Source organism: Temnothorax nylanderi, unplaced genomic scaffold (genome assembly GCF_030848795.1).
Source record: "Temnothorax nylanderi isolate EJ_2023f unplaced genomic scaffold, tnyl_v1.0 TNYL_tig0797_pilon, whole genome shotgun sequence".
In the NCBI taxonomy this organism is placed as follows: Eukaryota; Metazoa; Arthropoda; class Insecta; order Hymenoptera; family Formicidae; genus Temnothorax; species Temnothorax nylanderi.
This window is the reverse complement of record NW_027249859.1, coordinates 7501-29572: the sequence shown is the minus strand read 5'-3', so window position 1 is coordinate 29572 and position 22072 is coordinate 7501. Positions and strand designations below refer to the sequence as shown.

Genomic DNA, 22072 nt, shown 5'->3' with positions numbered 1-22072 from the left:
CACTTGAGGCGTTATACAGCAGTCGCACTTGTTCGTAACACAAGACGCGAGAATGTTCACAAATAGTCGACTCGATCACGATGATCGAGCGCACAATGGCGAGGCACGCAGGGTGACTTATACGCGAATGTTCACTGCTCGCGGAGACGAGAGCGAATTGCAGCACGCACGAACGGCGCGATAATTAGCGGTGCTCTGACAGAGCAGTAAACTCGGATGCACGACGGTATATTTGAGACCGCGTGAACCGGGGTACGTTAACGGAAGCACGACGGTATACGACCTCGTGAACCGGAGTACTTTTGGCTACTGACCGCGAGCTCTCGTGTTTCGGGAGCTTTCCTTTGCGCGACGCGTATCGACCAATCACTTGCGTTTCCGGGATCATGCGATCACGGCATGACAGGATCGATACGCGTCGCGAGAGACTTCGCGGTAAGGGTTGACGGGGGGAGCGGCGCGAAATTCCTTCGTTCGGAGGGCGACTGACGGATGGCGTTACCGGTACGGTATTGATCCGCGATCGCGAGAAAGTTACGGAACAAGTATAAATATTATAGGTATAATCCTAGAACATTAAATACAATATTCTAGTAATATTATATAATATTAAATAATATTTCTGAAATATTAATAGATGGTTATATGTCCGCTTCTGATAATATTACGGCACCAAGTACACACAGTGTTGTAAATCCAAAAATGTATCCTAAGTGGTAGTAATTTTATATTTCTTCTTAACAAAATTATTATATCACAAAATTGCGTTACCTAACTCAACCCAACCCAGGCAGCATGCTAATGTTCGCTGAATGTTAGTTTTGTGTTATATATGTTCACTGTTTGATTCCGAACAGTCAACTAACATTCTGAAAATAAATTCTTTCAAAGAGTTATGATCTAAACGTTGAACGAACGTTGCAGGTATATTACTTCTTTGTCTTTTAGCCGCGTCACTTTTGTGTTCAGATGCGAATGTTTTCGGAACATTTTGCTCCAACACTTGTAGCAAAATTATAACGAAGCCCGAATTTTTTTAAAAACGGAATTATCAAATAAAGGATACTGGGAATGGAACAAAAGAGGATGAACAGAACAAGAGGCAAAAAGGGAATGAGTGAGAAGGAGGCTATGAAGCGAGAGGAGGAAGGGGAAATACGGGAAAGTGGGAGATATGAGATACATTCCCAGTAAGCAAAAAATCATTGTTACAATGTTATTGCAACGATATTCTAGAATTTGTAATGTTGTTAAATATGTAGTTCTTAATGTTGTATAGAACATCATTATGAACATACTTTGACCACAATTCCGAAATTTCAGTACCCACTCGGCATGTTATGTTGCTGAAATATTGAAATATTCGGAAACAATGCAGAAACACTTCATTAACATCTCACTTGCAACTATGCATCTAAAATATTTCAAAAATGTACCTGCACCATGTTTTTTAATACAATATTGTAATGCAATATTGCATTAACAATATGTCTGAAATCTTTCAGAAAGTTGTTTACAATATTTATAAGTTTCTGTAATATTGCAAAAAAAATGTAGCAGATGCAATATTTCAGAAACATTTTCAAAGCACTACAAAAGCACTATTACGTTTACTTTGCACGAATAATATTTCTGTAACATATCAAACGCAACACCGCATCTAAAATACCTGTGAAAAATCTCCGAAAGATGCGTTGGTAATGAAAAATTGAATTGCAGGCAGTGAATTTTCTACAATATTGCGGGAGAAATATTGCAGATGCAATGGTTTAGAAACATTTCTGATACATGATAAAACTATTATTACGTTTGCATTGCACGCGTTATATTTTTGAATGTTTCACATACAACATTGCATTAGTAATATTTCCGAAAAGTTGCTGACAGACTTTATAACTTATAAAAAATTAAATTTATTATTATCTATATAATTATTGCATTTTTTCTCTTTTATTAAGAATTTACTGATATTCCAAATTTTGTCATATGGCATTTTTAATATAAAATATTTAATAATATTTAATATAAAATAATATTTGACGCTGACTGGCAAAAAAGATTTATTCGTATATCTGTATTGTTAATATTGTTATGCGATAGCTTTATGCTCACCAAAATAAGCAAGTATAAGAAAGAAAGAAGCGTCAGAGTCAGAGGATCACCACTACCCTGTTCGATCATCGATGTCAAGCGACAAGGCGCCGGTATACTACTTGGGGATGGGTGACCGGTTGAGAGAGCGGATTTCTTCGGACAAACGCGCGACGGCTATACGCACATATACGGCTTAATATATTTTTTTTGTTCCGGTAATAAAATATTTTATTTTTCACATATCAACAAATAGTTTTTGCGTCAGTAAGAAAATTTTGTTTGCTAATACGAAACATTTTTTTAGTGTAAAATGTATTTGAAACATCTCTGAAGTGTTTCCGCAATATTTCGTAGATATATTTGAGAAATACTTCATAACATTGCCGAAATATTTCAGCATGGTCGCATTTGAAATAATTGCGGACATTGAAACATTGCCGAAATGATGTAGAAACGGTCGTGAAAAATTTCTGAAATATTAATGAAAGATGTAATATTTCAAATGGAATTTTGCAGAAATGCCTCTGAAATATTACATGCCGAGTGGGTAATGTTGAAATGGGAGTGCCATAACGTTGCAAATAACATTGCGCTAAGGTTTTTCTATCATTCCTGTAATGTTCTTGAGATAAAAATTTAAACGTACTATCAACTTTATTACAATATTATATTAAGATTACCGTAATATTAATTCTAACATTTATTTAAAGTTGTTATTGATATTTTGTTTTCATTTCAGGCAATATGTATTTATTTTCAATAAATATGCACTACACTAATTATCATAAAAAAGTAGTTTTATTTATATGAAAAAATATATATACATATACATATGTAGGTTTTATTATGAATTTTATTTCGTGTGCCAATTATCTCTGCGAATTATCTCTGCCAATTATCTCAGAAAGTATTGATCCTAGGAGGGAAAGTTTTTGAAATCAGTCTTCGGATAAGGGAAATTAAGGTGCCTTCTAACTCTTCTTTAGGCAATGCGATACAGGTGCTCTAGTTCAATATAACTCTTTTACTATTGTGACAGGAAAATAAAATCCTTTCCTTCGACATCGACACTCGATGTAATGGTCGATCCGACAAAATTTATGAAATACCGACTGTACGTTTTCTGCTGCCCGCGCTGCACGAGCGCTGAGCCTTGTAAACCGTCGAGACGGAGAGCCAATAGCGTAGCCGCATGTGACGGAATATATCGACCCTTAACGATTGGTAGGATCGGAGGGGTGGGCGCGTGATAGCGGAACGACCGAGAGATCTCGGGGACTTTTCCGTCGGTCTTCGGCGTGATCAGTCCACACGTAAATATGTAATCCGCGGTTCGAATAGCGATCAGGGACCGTATTCTCGAGCCTGCCCTAATGATTTTCGTATGCGACTTTCTATTTGAAAAGCATTGAATTTTGCATGCGAGTTTCATGAAAACGATTCGAGAATCGGGTTCCAGCTGTCTGCCAATTAAGAATTGTTATTTCGAGTGGTTTCGACGATAAACTTGTCAACGCCGTATTAGACGGTGTCCGTAAAACAGTGTGAACGGGCTGTGTGGGCCGTTTTGTCGCGAACAGCGGCGTAACTTGTAACGTAAGTCCAACTATGTCAATACACTTATATATGGCTTGATTATCTCTCTTTTCTTTTGACTTCTACAATATTCCTTGGGTCCTCCGACGGAACTCCCCTTGTGCTGTCTCATAATAATTTGCTTAATTCTCAAAATCGCTAGCCAATTACGGATAATTAAGAGAATGTGAGTTTGTTAGTTCTCACAAAACTAACTGGCGTCCAATTAATAAGGTAATTTTGTCAAATCACTTAGAGCCCTGGCAGCCATTGACCCAGGCCGCGCCAGGTGTCGGCATTATTAATAAAATTAAATATTAAATTCTGTCAAAAGGATAACGCCGGTCTCACTATTTTTCTTCAAACTCTTATTCTTTTCTTTTAAACAGATTATTAATCTTTCCGGATCTTTACCAAACAGTTGCTAGAAAATAAAAATTTCTCGTTCAATTTCAGAAATATTAGTAACACCTTCAGTGATTTATTCTGTGTATCAAAATACATTATGTTACTTTTTTATCTTTTAAAAATTTTTTCTTTGTTTACGGGTGTTTGCAAATCTAAGCCACCATTATAGAATGTTCTAAGTCTTTCTCTGTATTACAAGGGATTGTTGTCTAAAAGCCTCTAAAACAAGAATTCAATTTAGATAAGAGAAAGGTTATAATTTAATATATACTGTTAAGATTAAATGTTAATCGCGTTTCCTGATATCTCGTGATGCGCACGATTGTACATCGATTATGCTTATCGATATGTATGCATACAAGCGAGGATCGGGACGAGCGCCGGGCCTATCCCTGTTGGCATGCGCGCGCACCCAAAAACTCGAGCCGGTTGGTCTCGCCGTGCAACTAGTCAGTCGCATTAGAAATCCGAGAGCGAACACGCGCATATACATAGTGTTAAGAATAAAGCATTCATTAAGACAAAACTCAAGTGAACGAACCCGTTTCTCTCCCGCCCGTTTCCAGCAGCTATCTGCTATAACATATACATAATTTAATAATAATAAGCAGCTTTCCTTAGGACTTGCATAAAAGCTTCTTGGTCATTTTTTAGCATTTCCTCAAAAGTAAGAAAACTGTCAATAGAAGTTAAGGGAAGATGTTTTCCAATCTTAATATCTTGTACAGAGTTTTCCTTATGATATATTGTTCACTGATGTTTACCCACACAGCAAAATATATCACCAAGATATCTAGAAGATATCTGAATGACGGAATATCTGATTGCGCAAGATATCATGAGAATATCTCAGAGACATCTCCAAGATTATAAAAAGCCATGAAAATTTTATCTCAGATATGATATCTGATTCTAGATATATGTCGGATATCTATGCCTCATTTAAAAGCAGATATGTTACATACAACCCAAATAGCAAGAAGAAAAGAAGAATTTTTTTTTAAATTCTCGATTTATGAAATTAATTCTTTTTTCGTATTTATTCTCTCTTCTAAAATAATTCTTAAGAGTTCATAAGAAATTTATTTTTATGTTATCAATTCTGAGTGTTTCAAATATAAAAAAAGTTTTTTTCATAAAAATTTGCAATAAATTTAAAACTATGCTTCAATACTATTCCAATAATTTGCATTTTGCTATCTCTGCACTGTATGATATCTCGGAGGTATCACGAAAAATATTAAAGCCAAGTATCTCACAGGCTCGCCTTTTATCCTAGTGCATAAGGATTTTTGCTTACGAAAAGGTACTGGCGCATGTAGCCGCGTCGCGGCAGCACATGTTACTAGCGCTCGCCCGAGCAAAAATTTTCTAAGTCCTCTCGCGGCATGTTGATTTCGCGCCGCGGTCGTTACCTTCGGCGCAGCCTCAGCAAAAGTTTTCTAAGTCCCCTCGCGGCGAGTTGCTTTCGCGCCGCGGTCGTTACCTCCGGCGCCGTCCGAGTGAAAATTTTCTAAGTTCCCTCGCGGCGTGTGGCTTTCGCCGAGACAAATCGGTACGGCGTCCAAGTCCTCTAGAATTGTTTTATTGGTTACGAATAAACTTGAGTTGATCTTTATAAAATATAAGAGCTATAACTATTATATGAATTGGCCATATATTCGAATGCAAATGTTGCAGAGATGTCTTTTTCAAAGATATAATGTGATATCGAGTAATGATGTCCTGTAGATATTTTGTAAATATCTGAAAATAAGATATCTCAGATTTGACTTAAAATTGTAGGCATAAAGATATCTGGCTATATCTCAGATATATTTTGCTGTGTGGGGATCTTTATAAAATATAAGAGCTAACTGTGAATCGGCTATATATTCGAATGCAAATGTTGCAGAGATGTCTTTTTCAAAGATATAATGTGATATTGAGTAATGATGTCTGTTCAGATATTCTGTGAATATCTGAAAATAAGATATCTCAGATTTGACTTAAAATTGTAAGCATAAAGATCTGGCTATATCTCAGCGCGTCTCAGATATATTTTGCTGTGTGGGAACATTAACTACTGTGTACTAAAAATATTTTTTAAAGGTAAAATAAGCATTTCCCTTTACTTATTTTTTGTTAAAATTATTAAATTTATTTAAATACAGATATTTTGCTTCAATTTTACTATTTTATTATTTGTAGGGGAGACCGGGGCCTAACCGTCAGTTTTTTTTCGGTGCCGATTTTTAATAAGAAAATAAATAATTTTAGTTAAATGTGGTATACCACTGTAAAGAGTGAACCTTTAGCTACAAAATTTATATAGGAAATTTTTATCTACGTCGCTTTGTTTAACCGGTATAGAGCAAAAACGACAACGGTGGAAAAATTGAAATCTCAAAAATGCCGGGGTTTAACCGTCACACTGCATTTTCAATACATATACGTACATCTAATCCTGAAAAATGATAGGATACATCTTAATAATTGTTTTTTAAGAGAAAAATATAAAAATTTATTCAAAATTTTTATGCGAAACATTATTAAAAAATAGTTACGAGGGTTCCTCTTTCCGCAGAAGCCACTCGCCCGACTTGTTTCACTCCTCGACGTCCGATGACTCTATTCGGTGTCTGAACGGTTGTAATTCCCGTCTCATCCATATTCCATATGCAGTGAGCCTGGAAATGCCCGAGAATGCTTTGAAAATGCACCCGGACTGCTTACTGACGGATTAACCCCAAACACAAGTTTCAGGTTTGATCGCCCACGAAATATTAGACATCAACGATAATGAAAAAACTACACTGGATTCGTGTTCAGCATGCATTACTCTTTATAATCACGTACCTCGAGATTTGGAGAGCAAATATTATTGCAGATATTACAAAATTTCCACGCGCAGAAAATGTAACTTTTACCTTCCGAAAACACGTTTGCCCTCGTAAAAATCATAACACGGCAGGTAACCTGCCGAAACTCCGTTGGTCACATGGGTACCATAAGCAGCGTTTACAATGTTAATAGCGAGTTCGCACAATATACAGGTTCCGAGATATTTGATTTGACGGTTCAACCCCGGCGACGGTTAGGCCCCGGTCTCCCCTACTAATTGTAAAAGGAAAAAAAAATTGTGCAAAAGGTCGACGGGAATCGAACCCGGGCCGGCGGCGTAACAGTCAAGCGCCTTTCCATACAACACAAAATATTTTCAAAAAATATTTCTACATACTTCTATAAAAATATTGCAAAAAACATTTTAAAATAATTTTAAGAATATTTTAAAATGGTTTAAAAATTTTTTGTGGTAACATTTTTAAGAATATTTTAAAACGGTTTAAAAATTCTTTGTAGTAACATTTTTAAGAATATTTTAAGAATCTTTTAAAAATATTTTTAAAAATGTTCTTTTTTATCACCCAAACAATATTTTCTTAAATATTTAAAATATATTTTTGAATTATTAATTCTAATCTACATATTTATTGTTTTTTAATCTTGTTCCAAAATATTTAAAAAATATTTTTAATTTATTATTGGTTCTATAATCCTTTTTCAAATATTTTTCAAATATTATAAACTATTCTTAATTAAGAAAGATGCATGGTAGCGCATCTTTCCATGCTAGTTCGCAACGACGCCGTTAGGCGGCGCATAATGGTAAGACTAACTCATAAGTAAATTTCATCGTTGGGGACTAATATAAGTAGGCCTCCGGCAAAGCAAAATAATGACATTCTTTCAAAGATATATCTTTTCCAGCAATACAATGTAAGGCTCACCCAACACTGCTGCGATAATATTGATATACAAAAAATAATATTTTCCAAAGTAAGATGTAAAGATGTATATTTTTTAAATATCCAAAAAATCTTTTAAACGTGAAACAATTATTGCTGATTGGGTTAAACATATGTATTTTATTTTTTGAAGTAATTATTGTAAATATCGCTAAGAAAGCTGCGAGATGTGGCAAGATGGGCAGGGAATAATCACCTCAGCTTTTCTAATACTCTGGGTACTCTATTTATTCTGTATATAATATATCACACTTTATATCGTAACCGACGTCTGAACACGACCACGATCGAGACTCTTCTGCGCATCCAAGATGCCCGCACGCACGCGAGGCGCTTCGCGCCGCGGCAGCCGCGCCACCAACCGCGAGTTTCCCTCTGGAAGGGCGGGAGCACATCGCTCGTTCAAAGCCTTTTCACAACACTCCCTCCCTTTGTGCGAGCGATCCATGGTGCATCTCTAAGTTTCCTCTTTATCTGAAACATAACAGGAATTAGTTATCGAGTAAAATTAATCTCTAACTTTGTTTAAACTCTATATTCATTATCTTGTCTCTTAGATATGCAAATGCTTCTAAAGGTAAAGGTTTTGTCATAATGTCTGCCAACTTTTTGGTCTCAATCCATTCGACTTTCACCTTCCCTTGATCAACACACTGCTTGATAAAGTTTCCATGAGTGTCAGCCATATGTTTTCTATTTCCAGTTTCTTCTCTCTCTTCTAAGTTTTTCTTTATTTTCTCTAAGTTGTCATCAAACATTGTAAGTTTGTGACTTCCATCCTTCTAAGTGCAGTTTCCTGCTGCTCTATTGTCACACCAGATTGTTGCAGGCAAGAATGTTCTTCCAACAAAATACTTGAGCGACTTGTCTAATGAGATTACTTCTTGACAGGCCTCACTCATTGCTAGATACTCTGCTTGACAGGTAGAGAGTGTAACATATGTCTGTTTATGACTTCTCCATGCTATTACATCTTCAAATAATTTGATTATATATCCTCCAGTGTATGTAGAATCAATGCAATCTCTGAAACTAGCGTCTATCAGTGACTCTAACTCATCTGTTTTACCTCTAAATACTAATCCTCGATTCACAGTTCCTCTAAGATATCTGAAGACTCTTTTTACATCTTGCCAGTCTTCTTCTGTGGGCTCTAGTTGTCTTCTTGCTAAATAGTTCACTGCAAAAGCGATATCAGGTCGTGTAGCATTTGCTAGATACATTAAGCTTCCTATAGCTTCTCTATAAGGTACTCTTCTAATTTCTTCTCTAATACTCTTTTCTTCTAATTTACTCTTTTCGTTTTTATTGCTCACTTTTCTGGTGACCATAGAAGTACTCTGAGGCTTGCATTCATTCATATGAAACTTTTCCAATATGCTCTCAGTATATCGCGCCTGATGAATGCTCATATATCTTTCTTCTTTGTTTCGCTCTATTGTTATTCCCAGAAAGTTCTTAGGTTCTCCAAGATCCTTCGTCTCAAATGTTTCACTTAACTTCTTTTTCATTTCCTCTAATTTCTCCTTGTCATTACTTGCAATCAACATATCGTCTACATAAAGTAGTACGATCACTATTTTGCCTTCTTTCCTCCACGTGAATAGGCATGGCTCATGTAGGTCATTTTCTAATACAAGTTTCTGAGTCTCTTCTGAAAATCTCTTATTCCATCTTTTCGGACTTATCTTCAATCCATACAAAGCTCTATTTAATTTACACACCTTGATCTTCTTGGTGTTTTCATCCACTTCTACTCCGTCTGGAATTTCCATGTATATTTCTTCTTCTTCTAAAATTCCATTTAGGAATGCGGTTTTTACATCTAATTGACAGGTATATAAATTATACTTGTTTATTATTACCAGTATAGATCTAACCAATGACAATCTCGAAACCGGTGCATATGTCTCTTTCAGATCATACACATTTTTGTCTTTACATCCTCTTATTACCAGTCTCGCTTTATATCTGGTTGATCCATCTGCTTCTAATTTTCTTTTGAATACCCATCTTAAATCTATAATGTTAGCTCGTCTACCATCTAACATCTCTGTCGGTCTATCAACAAGCGTCCATACTTGATTGGTTTGCATAGATAGGTTGCACTCAAGTTCTTCTATTACAGCATTTTTCCAGTTTTCTCTTTTGCTGCTTGTCATCGCCTCTTCATATGTCGAAGGCTCTCTATGTAATGATGCCAGAAGACATCGACTCAATTCGTCTTCATTCTCTATATTCGGTTGAATATTTTTTACAGTAGTATAATTAGCAAAGCTAATATCTTCTATTGGTCTCCGCACATCAATGTCTCCATTATCTTCTAATTTTCTTTTGGTTTTACTTCTAGTCATTGGAGTTTCACTTTCCTTTCGTTCGACTTTCTGCTTCTGTTCGTCTAATTGTGTTGTTTGTTTTCTCGGTCTTCCTCTTTTCCTTTTCTCAGGAATCTCTAGTTTCTGTTCTCTCTTTTCCTCATCTTCTACGAATTCTTTCATCCAATTTATTTGAGTCTTTTTCATCTTCTATTTGACTGTTTTTATATATCTCTTTATATGTTACCTTTTCATTGAATCGGATGTGTCGGGACTCTATGAATTTTCTTGTGCTTGGATGCCAGAGTATATATCCAGTGTCAGTATATCCCACCAACACACCTCTAATCGCTCTCTTGTCGAATTTCGACATAGGCTTTGGTACTCTTGCATATCCAATGCATCCGAATCTCTTTATTTGCTCAAAATGACGACTCGTTTCTGATGAAAACTTCTTCAACGGGATCTCGTACTCTATAGTTTTATGTGGAGATCTGTTGTACGCATGCACAGCAGCGTCAACTGCCAGCTCCCACATGCTCTTTGGTAATCCCGAGTCGAACATATATGTTCTTACTTTCTCTTGCAACGTTCTGTTGAACCTTTCTGCAACTCCATTATGTTCCGGAGTGTACGGTGGTGCAAATATGGCTTCTATCTTTTCTCTTTTTAATACCTCTTTAAAAGCACCTCCCGTGAATTCCTTGCCTTGGTCTGATTTCACATAGCATAGCTTTTCTTCTTTTCCTAGTAGATTTCTGGCGGATATTAGATATTTCTCTAGAGCCTCTCCCGATTCATCTTTCGTCTTCAAAGAGTAGGCTTTTGCTAATCTAGAATAATCGTCTATAAATGTAATTATAAACCTCTTTTGTCCTGGATGTAGGTTTTATTGGACCCATGATGTCCGTATGTATTACCTGTAATGGTCTCTGTGCTCTATTTCTATTTTTTTTTAAACGGCAGTTTTGCCATCTTTGCCATTATACAGACTTCACACTCTAATATGGAGTTATCAAACTTAACATTCTCTAATCTCTTTTCTACTTTTTGTAATTGTCTTAGATAGTTTAACGATGCATGACCTAATCTAACATGCCATAACATCGCCTCATCTATTTTCTCTAATTTCTTTACTTTTTCAATTACTGAGTTTTCAAACATTTCTTCTATATTCTCTATTGCCTGTATATCCTCCAACTTAATGACTTGCTCGAGTTCAGTATTGTTGTGTTCTATATTTTCGTTCACATTTGTGAGCTCTCCTTCATTCTCCCTCCCAATCGCAGAGCCAACATTATCCCTCTCATCTAACTCTCCCTCCGAAATTGATAATTCATTGTTCTGAATGTTTGCTTGCATTGTTCAGGAAGCTCGCACTGTGGAACAATTTTTGCTCTACATCTATACACAGCACATTCTACATTATCATTACCCTCTATATTATTATTTTTGACCTCAAATTGTATAATCCAATTTGGTTTCTCATAAATTCCTTCAAAAACTATTTTAGTTGTCAGTTTATTGTAAACTTTAAACAATTTATTATCTAAATAAATACTGAACCCTGCATCAGCCAACTTTCTTAGAGATAATAAATTTTCGGATACTTCCTTTGTTGCAATTACATTTGTTAATTTAAGGGGTTAGTCTACCCTGGAATTTTCAAAAAATCGATTTTTTTATTGGCTTAAAAAATCCTTTGAACCCTCTAGAATAAGGGACAAAAGGTCTCATACCTGCCAGAAATTGTTTTCATTGAAATTTCGAGCTTTTACCCAAGCGCTCCGGAGTGCTCCGAAACGCCTACCTGCGGCAAATCGTTACCTGCTCGGCGGGTACAGCGTAATGATTTACTATTCATTTTACTATTCATTTTTAACATTTTTTTCAACGTTGAGTGAAATGGTGAAATGCAACGAGTGCGGTGGAAATATCACCACGCTATGATATGGTCGTTTGCTCCGAAACGAGTGTTTAGTGGCGCAAAAACAGTTGAAGTGGCATGGTATTTTGCAGCAAGCATCTTCAATCACGGCTACGAGAGTATCCTGCAAATGATGAGCGTCCTGAATTTGCAAATTGGGCCAAATGCCGTTGAAATGTGCGACAAAGCAGATGAGTTGAGAATTTCGGTTGCTGACAAGCGGTCGTTCGAGACCTCCAAAGAAGGACGAATTGAGAGAAGAACAGCACGATCGGCTCTCGAAGAGGATTTTCACGAGCCGGAAGGTTCACTGTATGACGCAGGAATGACTGATTAACGGTAAGACGCTTAAAATGCAATTTTTCACTCAAAAAACTAGTGCCGAAACTTTAAATGCGTTTTTCTCGAAACTATGTTTTTCAAAACGGTGTACACGATATCTCGAGTTCTAATCGATGAATCGACTTGAAATTTTGCACACATATTCTATGGAATAGTAGTTTCGGAATGACGGACGATTTTATCATTATAATATTTTGTTCAATAATTATTAATAATAATAACATGTAATTTGGGTCCAAAAATGCAGTGAAAAATTCAGGAATTTTTTTCTTGACGTCAAAAACGAGGAGAGAAAAAAAGCTCCGTCATTCCGAAGACAATACAATATAGTTAATGACCATATTTTTTTTTGTTTCAGACCACCCACATTTCAGAAACCATGTACACCGTCTGACCACCTCTAAAAAGCATAGTTGCGCGCGAAGGAGTGCCTCATCGCCATATTGAAATTTTTTTACACCAAAAAATTTGTACATGTTCTTGAAACCCTAATAAAGATAATGAAAAAAAAAATCATTCATGTATCACCGATATTTTGTCTGAAATTAATTCCTGAAAATTCGCCTGTTTTTTTGCTCTCCAGGGTAGACTAACCCCTTAATGACTCTCTTTTCTTTTTCATTTGTTATCAACAAAAGATCTCTTTTACCATCTATTGAAATGTCTGCAAGCTTATTTTTATTTGCACATTTAATAACTCTATTTTTACATTTGTCAAAATTTTACAAAATAATATTCTTATTCACAATATGATTCGTGGTACCAGAATCTGCAATAAAACTGACTAACTCTTTTGAACTATCTCTATCTTCTATTAATTTAACCATGCATAATTTACCTTCTTTTGATTTTCCTTCATTTGCTGTTTTCGTTGGTATAGGTTTCTTGACGTTTTGTATCTTGGTTATTTTCCCTTTATTATTTACTCTCTTAGTACCTTTTTGCTCAAATTTACCCTTTTTCTTTACATTTTTATTAACGGTTTTATTTAAATACCTTTTTCCTCTAAATCTGCTCGCCTGAGCTCCAGCATTCGGACAACTATCACCTTTGTGTCCTCGTACTTCTTGGCAGTAATAACAGAACCAGGCCTCTGACTCCGCTAGTGGGCAGTCCTTTGCCATATGACCCATTCGGTTGCATCTGTAGCACTTCACCTGTCTAGTATTCTCTTCTGCGGCAGCTCTCTGTGCTCTAATCTCAGGTTTCTCTATTTTCTCTCTAATCTCACCTTTAGTCTCTGCCTCTAACTGCATCATAAAATATTTTATTTCATCTATGTTCATTTCTTTAAGATTCGTTTGTCTTCTAATTAAATCTACATTCCTCAGCTCTGGTACATTAATTGACACAGCCTGATAAAAAGCAGATCTAATCTCTTGTTCTGTGAGAGGTACCGCATCTTTACATGATTCATATTCTCTAATTATTGAATCGAAGCGTTCGCAAAAATCACTTATTTTTTCGTCTTTTCTCATTCTAATTTGATAAAGTCTAGCTCGTACCGATGCATGAGTAACATTTATTTCACTCTTTTTATATCCTCTTAATTTCTTCAAAATTTCTGTTGGGTCTTTTTCATGTAAGATCCTTTTATGATAATTTTCATCTAAATGATTGATTATTATATCTCTAACTAGACTTTTTCTCTTAGCAACTTTTAATTCGGAGAGATTTTCTGGACTTTCAATGTTTGAATCTATTACATCTAACAAATCATTATTCATTAATTCGGATTTTAAATAATCCATCCAAAGATCAAAGTTGGATTTTTGCGTCAGCTTATATTCTCTTCTAATATGCAACCTTTGGCTGTTTAATTCCACCTCTAAAGCGCTTTTAATTGTCTCTAAACTTCTATTTTTCTCGGCTGAACAGACTGTTGTTTCATCTAACTTTTTCTTTTTAGGCTCTACTTCTAATTCTTTAACCGTTTGTATACTGTTCTCTGCTGAACTTTGCGTATTTTTATTGCTTACCTCTAAACGTCTAAGTTTTACTCTTTCCTTCTCAAGATTTATATGAGCAACTTCTACCATGTTCTCCATCATTAAGTTGGCTTGGGCCATAACTTTTTCAAGTGTCTTCAACGACACCTCTAATTTATTCGATACCGCATCCATTTTCGTTATCAGTTTTTCTTGTTTTTCATACAACATTCGGCTTCCTATAGGTAGTATAGGGCGATCTTCTGCCCATGCCCTGGCTAAAGTTATATTTTCTCTAACTTTCGGTGTCTGTTTGCGTTTCGGTATTGTACCTCCTCCTTCAGTCTCTTTTTCTTCTTTTTCTTCTATACAAAGTTTTTAAATTACTATCTTTATTTTCTCTGAATCTACATATATATTATCCTTCTAGATTGCTTTATTTTCAAAACAAAAATTACTCTCTTACCTCTATCTTTTCTTACTATCTCCTCACTATCTCTTTCTCTTTCTACTACTGTGACAACACTGTCTTCGCTGTCATAGTCCACTAAAACATCTTGATTTTCTTCCTCCATCGGAAGATTCTCTGTCTCTTTTTCCATCTAGATCGGGATTTAAATATCAATTGAACATTAGCATTCCTCTTTTGACAAGATAAACTAACATTCATACTATTGATAGATAATAATTTACAATTTTTATCACCAAATTTCTTTCAGCGATAAAAAAAACGATGCTTATGAGGCTATATAGAACGCACTGCAATTCACAATAGCCCCAAAGCGAAAAAACCACGCGCCTCTGCAGGGCTATCCGTACGCGCACACCACTCTCCGTTGCGATCCCCAGCACTGCTGAAAAAATCTATGGGAGCTCGGGTTGATCACGCACGCGCACGGGGCCCATACAAATTTACGCGGCTTCCCTGAACAGTAATCAAGCTACACCGCACAGCAAGTCCTGCTCAATTACTGACCCGATACATAACGATTTCAAAGAAAATAAGCTCATATAGAGTCATATAGAGTTTTTATACATACGCATACACATATATATGTTACGGGCAATTTGATTAATTCGGTCATTATGCATAATGGCCGGGCAATATGCATAATTCCCGCTTCTTTCGGGACATTTGAATAATAAAAGCCAAAATGTTCAAATTAATCAAACTGACCGGTCATTATGCATAATGCCCACAGACAAGTGGGAAATGTGATTAACATATTAAAATATCTTTCTAAAAAGAATGGCAGTCTGTCTATAATTTCAACTTTCGGTAAATGTCTACAATTAGGGCCCCAACGAGAAATCAATTGAAAAGAGGTAAATTCTATGTATTTTTGCCCCTCGAATCCAAAACTGTTGATAAAATTTGGGGGTCGCTAGAATTTGTTAAGATATCGTTAAGAAAATAAGAAAAAAACACTAAACTCGGATATTTGGTTTTTTTATTTATCAAATACGGATTAATTATTACTTATTGTCGGTTGTATTCTCTTTCGGTGGAAAAAATTTTCTGATGACTTTGAAAAAAGCAACTATTCTGTCGCTAAACTTGTACATAGGTTAGTGACGCGCTTTAAACAGTTAAATACTTTTAAAGCGCGTCATCTAACCTATGTAGGTTATACCTTTGTTGGCAACATTGTCGCTGTCGCTATCGCTATCGCTATCGTCTATTGTGCAAGGGGCTTAAGATTGCCGGGAAAATTAACTCAAATAAGGTGATTTATCAAAATGACCATTTAGCATTGGGAAATATGCATAATGACCGGGCAATTTGATTAATTCTTCTCTATTAATCATTTTGACCGAACAAATTGGGAATTATGCATATTGCCCGGCCATTATGCATAATGCCCAATTTATCAAATTGCCCGTAACATATACACATGTATCGTAATCTAGCCATCTAGCATCGATGCCATATTGTTATTCGAAATTGATTATGTGTTAGTGCGCGCCCAGCAACAAGTTCCGCGCGCCAAAAAAAAGACTCTCGCCGTTCACGATCGGACTTGCACGCGCACGTCGCCGGCTTGTTACCAAGCGGCATCTTTCTATCTCTTTCTATTTCATCATTCTCTACTTCTCTATTACACTTTATACATCTATTCTCTAATTCTCTTATTATCACTATTACCTTTATCTCTCAACAAGAAGGCAAAAACATCTATCTCCTTCTAACAGCATTTCTCGAACTTTCTTATTAGCTGAGAATTCTCTCGTTTTGCTCGTCAGCAACGAGAGACATTATTTACTTACCCTCTAATCTTCTAGATGCTTCTACCTCTCTTTCTAATGCCCTTCGCCGGCGTCTCACACACTATGCACGCACGTGCCGCGTTCTTCGCGCAGGGGAATCGTGCCCTGGGCCCGTAACCTATTGTAAATATCGCTAAGAACGCTGCGAGATGTGGCAAGATGGGCAGGGAATAATCACCTCAGCTTTTCTAATACTCTGGGTACTCTATTTATTCTGTATATAATATATCACACTTTATATCGTAACCGACGTCTGAACACGCCCACGATCGAGACTCTTCTGCGCATCCAAGATGCCCGCACGCACGCGAGGCGCTTCGCGCCGCGGCAGCCGCGCCACCAACCGCGAGCTGCCCTCTGGAAGGGCGGGAGCACATTGCTCGTTCAAAGCCTTTTCACAACAGTAATATATCTAAAAGATTTTACAAATATTATTGAATATATTTATTTACAATTTTATAAAAATATGTTTGAAAATATTTTTTTGACATGATTTGGTGGACATAGAAACATTCTAAAAATATTTTTGTGAATTATTTTAACCTTCCTAAAAAATATTTAAAAAATATTTTGTGCTGTATGAGTTAGGATTGGTTGCACCAACGTCGCATAATATTGAACCTTAGCTCAACTCACTCTTCGTCTTTTTCTAAAGGGACAGTTAGAAAGAGATGAAGAGTGAGTCAAGCTAATGTTAAATATTATGCGATGTTCGTGTAATCGGGCCTTAGCCACCTGCAATGGCTACGCCACTTCAACGAAAATCTCCGCTCGCGAACCGGCAAACTTGCGTCGCGTATTTTTCATGAGCGTTTTTCTCGAAAATGGTTGAGAGGTGTGCGCTAGTGCTTTACTATGTTTCACTACTAGTAAAGAGTTGTTATAGGAATAAGTTTCATTAAAATCCGTTTCCCGGTCCTCGCGCCCTCCCCGTTTTAGACTGCATTTGAGGAGCGCTATCGGCGCTGTTGCGTCATTCTATTCTTGTTTAACCTGTTTGTACATCTGCTACAAATTTATTTGACGATCCATAATGTAATTGTTTTGTTATTTACATTATTTAGAGAAATCAAATTTTACACAATTACGACATTATAATTTAATATAAATAATGCATTTAAAAATTAACTTTTATCCTAACTTAAGTTAATTTAGGTTAATTAAGTTTAATTGATAGAGTTTTTCTGTTGTCTCACCCTCTGTTCCATACGAAGAATTTCGAATTAGCTGTACAGATTTTACTCAACAACTGCTATCCGCTTGATTTCATTTTTAGAATCTTCCACGAGCGCATCAAGTCTCTCATTGACAGAGTGCGTTCTGGGACAGATAGATCGACTGAGGTGCAGACTGAAGAGGCGGCGCGGCGCCTTTTTTCACAATACCGTATATTCCGCATATTAACGATCAATGCAGAAATATCATATGAAAAATCATAACTATCATACTACAGCTTGAATAAAATGCGGAATTACATCCACGTACACAAGGACGCCCTTCCGAAATCTGCACATAACAATGTCGTATATAAAATTAATTGTGGCGACTGCGATGCTTCTTATGTGGGTCAGACTGGTAGGCAACTGCAAACCAGAATTAAAGAACATCAGGCCCACATAAGATGAAACACAACCAGTCGCTCGGTAATCACAGAGCATAGATTAGAATTTGATCATGAATTCGAGTGGAGTGCGGTTGAAATTTTGGACAGTGAACCATATGTTAATAAACGTTTGATATCTGAAATAATATATATTAAAAAACAGAAGAATGGCCTGAATATGCAGACGGACACCGAGGATTTACCCGAGAGCTATCTCGACGTGATCGAGGGGCTTCCAAAAATTTGAGAGCTCCGCGGTCAGTTTCTGATGGTTTCTTCATAATAAATTCGTGATTCGTAATACCACACCTTATTTTATTTTTTAGAAATCTGTTTAAAAAATTTCATACCACGCTTTATTATTGTACATAAATTGTTACCGTGGTTACAAGGTTTCTCTGACTGTAGCATCACCTTCATTTATTATTGTTTTTCACCGAGTCTTGTTATACATATCGATGGTGACTGGATACATTATTAATGTAATTGCATTTTAGCTCTAATCAAATAGAATGTATCTATGTATTTCAAAATTTTGTTAACTCAATTTTTCTATAAATTAGGCCGACCACGCTCTTACTAGACAGACTGTAATAACTTTGGCTCTTTGATTTGACGAGGTTTCTGGTAGTATTTTTTACTCTGAACAAAAAATTATATAGGTCTTATAGGATTAACTGCTCTATAGTTTTTGAAATATACAGTGTTAAAGTTAAAAATAAATAACATGAATTTTTAAATAATACTTTGATTGTCTGTATAGACAGTACACATGTAGGCGGGGGTGGGTGGGGGTGATTCTCGGTTCGCGTAGAAAGTTGAAAACCCGAACAATAATAGACCTCGTTTCGCTTTATAAGCAGGGGTGGGATAGGGTGGGATGGATCTCGGAAAATTTTTTTGGTTGGAAAACTTTTTTTGCTATTTTTCCCGTGTTCCCAAAAATGCCTCCGAAAATCACTAACATTTCGAAGGGCCAAAGTTATCATAATTGAGCCCCTCTAGGGGGGGGGGAGAGCTCCTTCGAAAAAACTAATCTAACCCAAACCAATTATTTGGCTCTGCCCCTTTCCCTGCACCCTCACCCCTGTAGCGGGCGATATGGGGTGGACCTTGCTTCAAATTCACAAATTCACGTTTTCGCACATTTTCACAATTGGTCTGTGCTCCCATTGAATGTTACACAGTATACTGCATGTAAGGAAGCAAACTTGGTATATTTATATTCGCGTTTGTTTACATTTTTACATGTTTTTATGTTCTGTGTGCCGTAGGAGTTCTTCGAGACTACATACAACTTTATTTGAACATTTTCTGCTTTTACCTTTTCATCTGTAAAAATCCATTTAAGGGCATTTATTTGGAGGCCAGTCAAAATATTTCCACCAAAAAATATATAAATTGGGCGTGGGTGATTTGCGGAAGTTTATCTTTATTTTTTTGATTATTTAAAATAAAATATTTTTACATCTTATTTTCAGATTTTTAAAATGTTTATATCGTATTTTTAATTTTATGATGATTATGTCGCTATAATAAAAGAACTGTAATTGTAAATTTATAATAGAAATGTGTGGACTTTAGGAATACATCATGAACAACATCGTTATTACTCTAGCCTAATTGTTTAATGTAATAAATATATAAATTTAAGCACGTTTGGAGCATCAAACAAATACATATATTCTTCAAAAGATTTCCATTTTTTGTTTATGTTAATTATTTCTTCTATGCAAATGTTAAATCTATGTTAATTAAGCTTCTATAATTTTATTGTAATACAAAATTATTGCATTTAAAACAAATTATGCAAGATAAATAAATGTATATACACAATTTTTTCAAGCTTACTTACTATAATTAAGTTATGCAGTATACATTTATCTTTGGTATGTATTTCAGTATTTAAAAAACCTAACAAAAATAATACAGAACATATATATAGGTATAGGTACTATACATATAAAAAGCAAAATATGTATATTTAACAAATAGAATAAAAAACGCTACATATGCATATTGCACGTGCCCAAGCTTATCCTTATTTAGCACTATATTAATTTTTTTTTTAGTCTACTTCGATGCAGATTCATATCTTCTGTTGGTATATCGGATCGTTTATCACGTAAGTGAGTAACATATGAGTGGATAAAACACTTTTTACCGTGTACAGTTAAGGAGGTTCGATGGCTTCATCGGAGGGAGTAGTGGGACGCGGGGGTTCTGGAAACAGCGCACTAGCGTTTGAAGTAGTGGGAATGAAAGGGATTGCTCTGATTGGTCGCCGCGTGTATAATGCGTGCTGCTGTTCACGTCGTTCACGACCGTGGCAGTCTAGCAGACGAAAAATCAAGCAATTTATGCTTTAATAATTAATTTTTCTACGAAATGTGCGGTAACCTTCCCCTTTCTTTCGCTCATTTATTTGTAAATTATTAAGTTACATGTGCATATTTTTTTTTCCTTAAATTATTAAGTTACATGTGCATATTTTTTTTTTCTTATCATTTGCATTTTGCTTCCTCATAGAGGAAGCTTTGTTTTCGTAAAAAAAATTTTTTTTTATTTGTTTTTCTGAATGTGTTCAGAATGTTCTAAAACGTCGAAAAATTGTAATTTTAAAAAATGTCTGTATGTATGTATGTGTGTGTGTATGTATGTATGTGTGTATGTGCCAAATTTACCGAAATTTCTATAACTCCAGAATTAATCAACCAAATCTTAACGAATTGTATATGAAATATGGGTAGAATTTTCCGGGGAGTGCTATAGAATGTATAGTTTTTCGTTATCTATTTTCTGGAAACCGATTTTTAAAATTTTTTTACCCGTAAGAATTAGAAAAATTAAAAAATCGGTTTCCAGAACATCGGTAACGAAAAACTACACACTCTATAGCACTCGCCGGAAAATTCTACCCCTATTTTATATGGTTTTAATACAAATTTGGTCCAATAGTTTTTAAGTTAATAACGTTTTTTTTTAATTTTTATAATTCTTACGGGTGATTATAACAAAAAAAAAATAAATCGATGATGACTTTGAGAGTTCAGGCTACATGATCCATATATAGACTTCGCAAATAGACCTTTAATCGCATATAAAGTTGGGTCAAATCAACTTACTTGAGTGAAAAATACAATGCGATATTAAAAATAATTTTAAAATGTGTAAATTAGAAAGTTGTACATTACTTCCGTAAAAGAATTAACTAATTGATTGAACCAAATAGAAATAAAAAATATCTACAATTAGTAGAGATTAATTTTACTAAAAACATTAATTATTTAATTGATTTTTGTAATAGTATATCATAAATTAGTATAACAGATATTAGTCACAGTAAAACTTATCACAATAAAAAAATGGTGCAAGTAGAAACTTGCACATTGCTTCCTCATAGTTTTTAAGTGTGCAAGTAGAAATCTGCACATTGTTTACTTATAGTTCTTAAGTGTGCAAGTAGAAACCTGCACATTAATTTAGTTTTTAAGTGGGCAAGTAGAAACTTTCTTAAAATTTTTAAGTATGTAAATTATAAATTTGCACATTGTTTCATAGTTTTTAAGTGTGCAAGTAGAAACCTTCGCTCACAAAGCTTCCTCTATGAGGAAGCTAAAACAAATAAATAAATACTAATAATTATGCATCGAATAAAATAAAAGCTTAAGAACTATAAGTAAACAATTGCATGAGGAAGCAATGTGCAAGTTTCTACTTGCACCATTTCTCCATGTTTTTCTTGCACTTATTTCATTCTGAAGGTATATGCAATAGGTCATTTCCCATAAAAACCTATGTTAAAAATGCAGCCAGTTTCATGA

General features: G+C 35.4%; 1 protein-coding gene and 1 long non-coding RNA gene across 4 annotated transcripts; one reads left to right on the top strand and one right to left on the bottom strand.

Annotated features, from left to right (window-relative positions):
- Positions 1–3427: 3427 nt before the first annotated feature.
- On the top strand, positions 3428–12965 carry LOC139785421 (uncharacterized). Its single transcript, XR_011721939.1, has 3 exons — positions 3428–3690; positions 12200–12446; positions 12808–12965. It is a non-coding gene; the product is annotated as an uncharacterized lncRNA (long non-coding RNA).
- On the bottom strand, positions 8078–16938 carry LOC139785420 (uncharacterized). 3 transcript variants are annotated; one of them, XM_071724584.1, is made up of 5 exons: positions 16646–16937; positions 14844–14979; positions 14429–14742; positions 13288–13699; positions 8078–8339 (listed from the first exon to the last, which is right to left on the bottom strand). In XM_071724584.1, the coding sequence occupies exons 2-5, from the start codon at positions 14977–14979 to the stop codon at positions 8323–8325; spliced, it is 879 nt and encodes a 292-aa protein (XP_071580685.1). In that variant the 5' UTR covers positions 16646–16937; the 3' UTR covers positions 8078–8322. The 3 variants fall into 3 exon arrangements, with proteins under 3 accessions (XP_071580685.1, XP_071580683.1, XP_071580684.1); XM_071724582.1 differs by having other exon boundaries at positions 13288–14742; positions 16646–16763; positions 16824–16932; XM_071724583.1 differs by lacking the exon at positions 8078–8339 and adding an exon at positions 11446–11559 and having other exon boundaries at positions 13288–14742; positions 16646–16938.
- Between the last annotated feature and the right edge of the window lie 5134 nt (positions 16939–22072).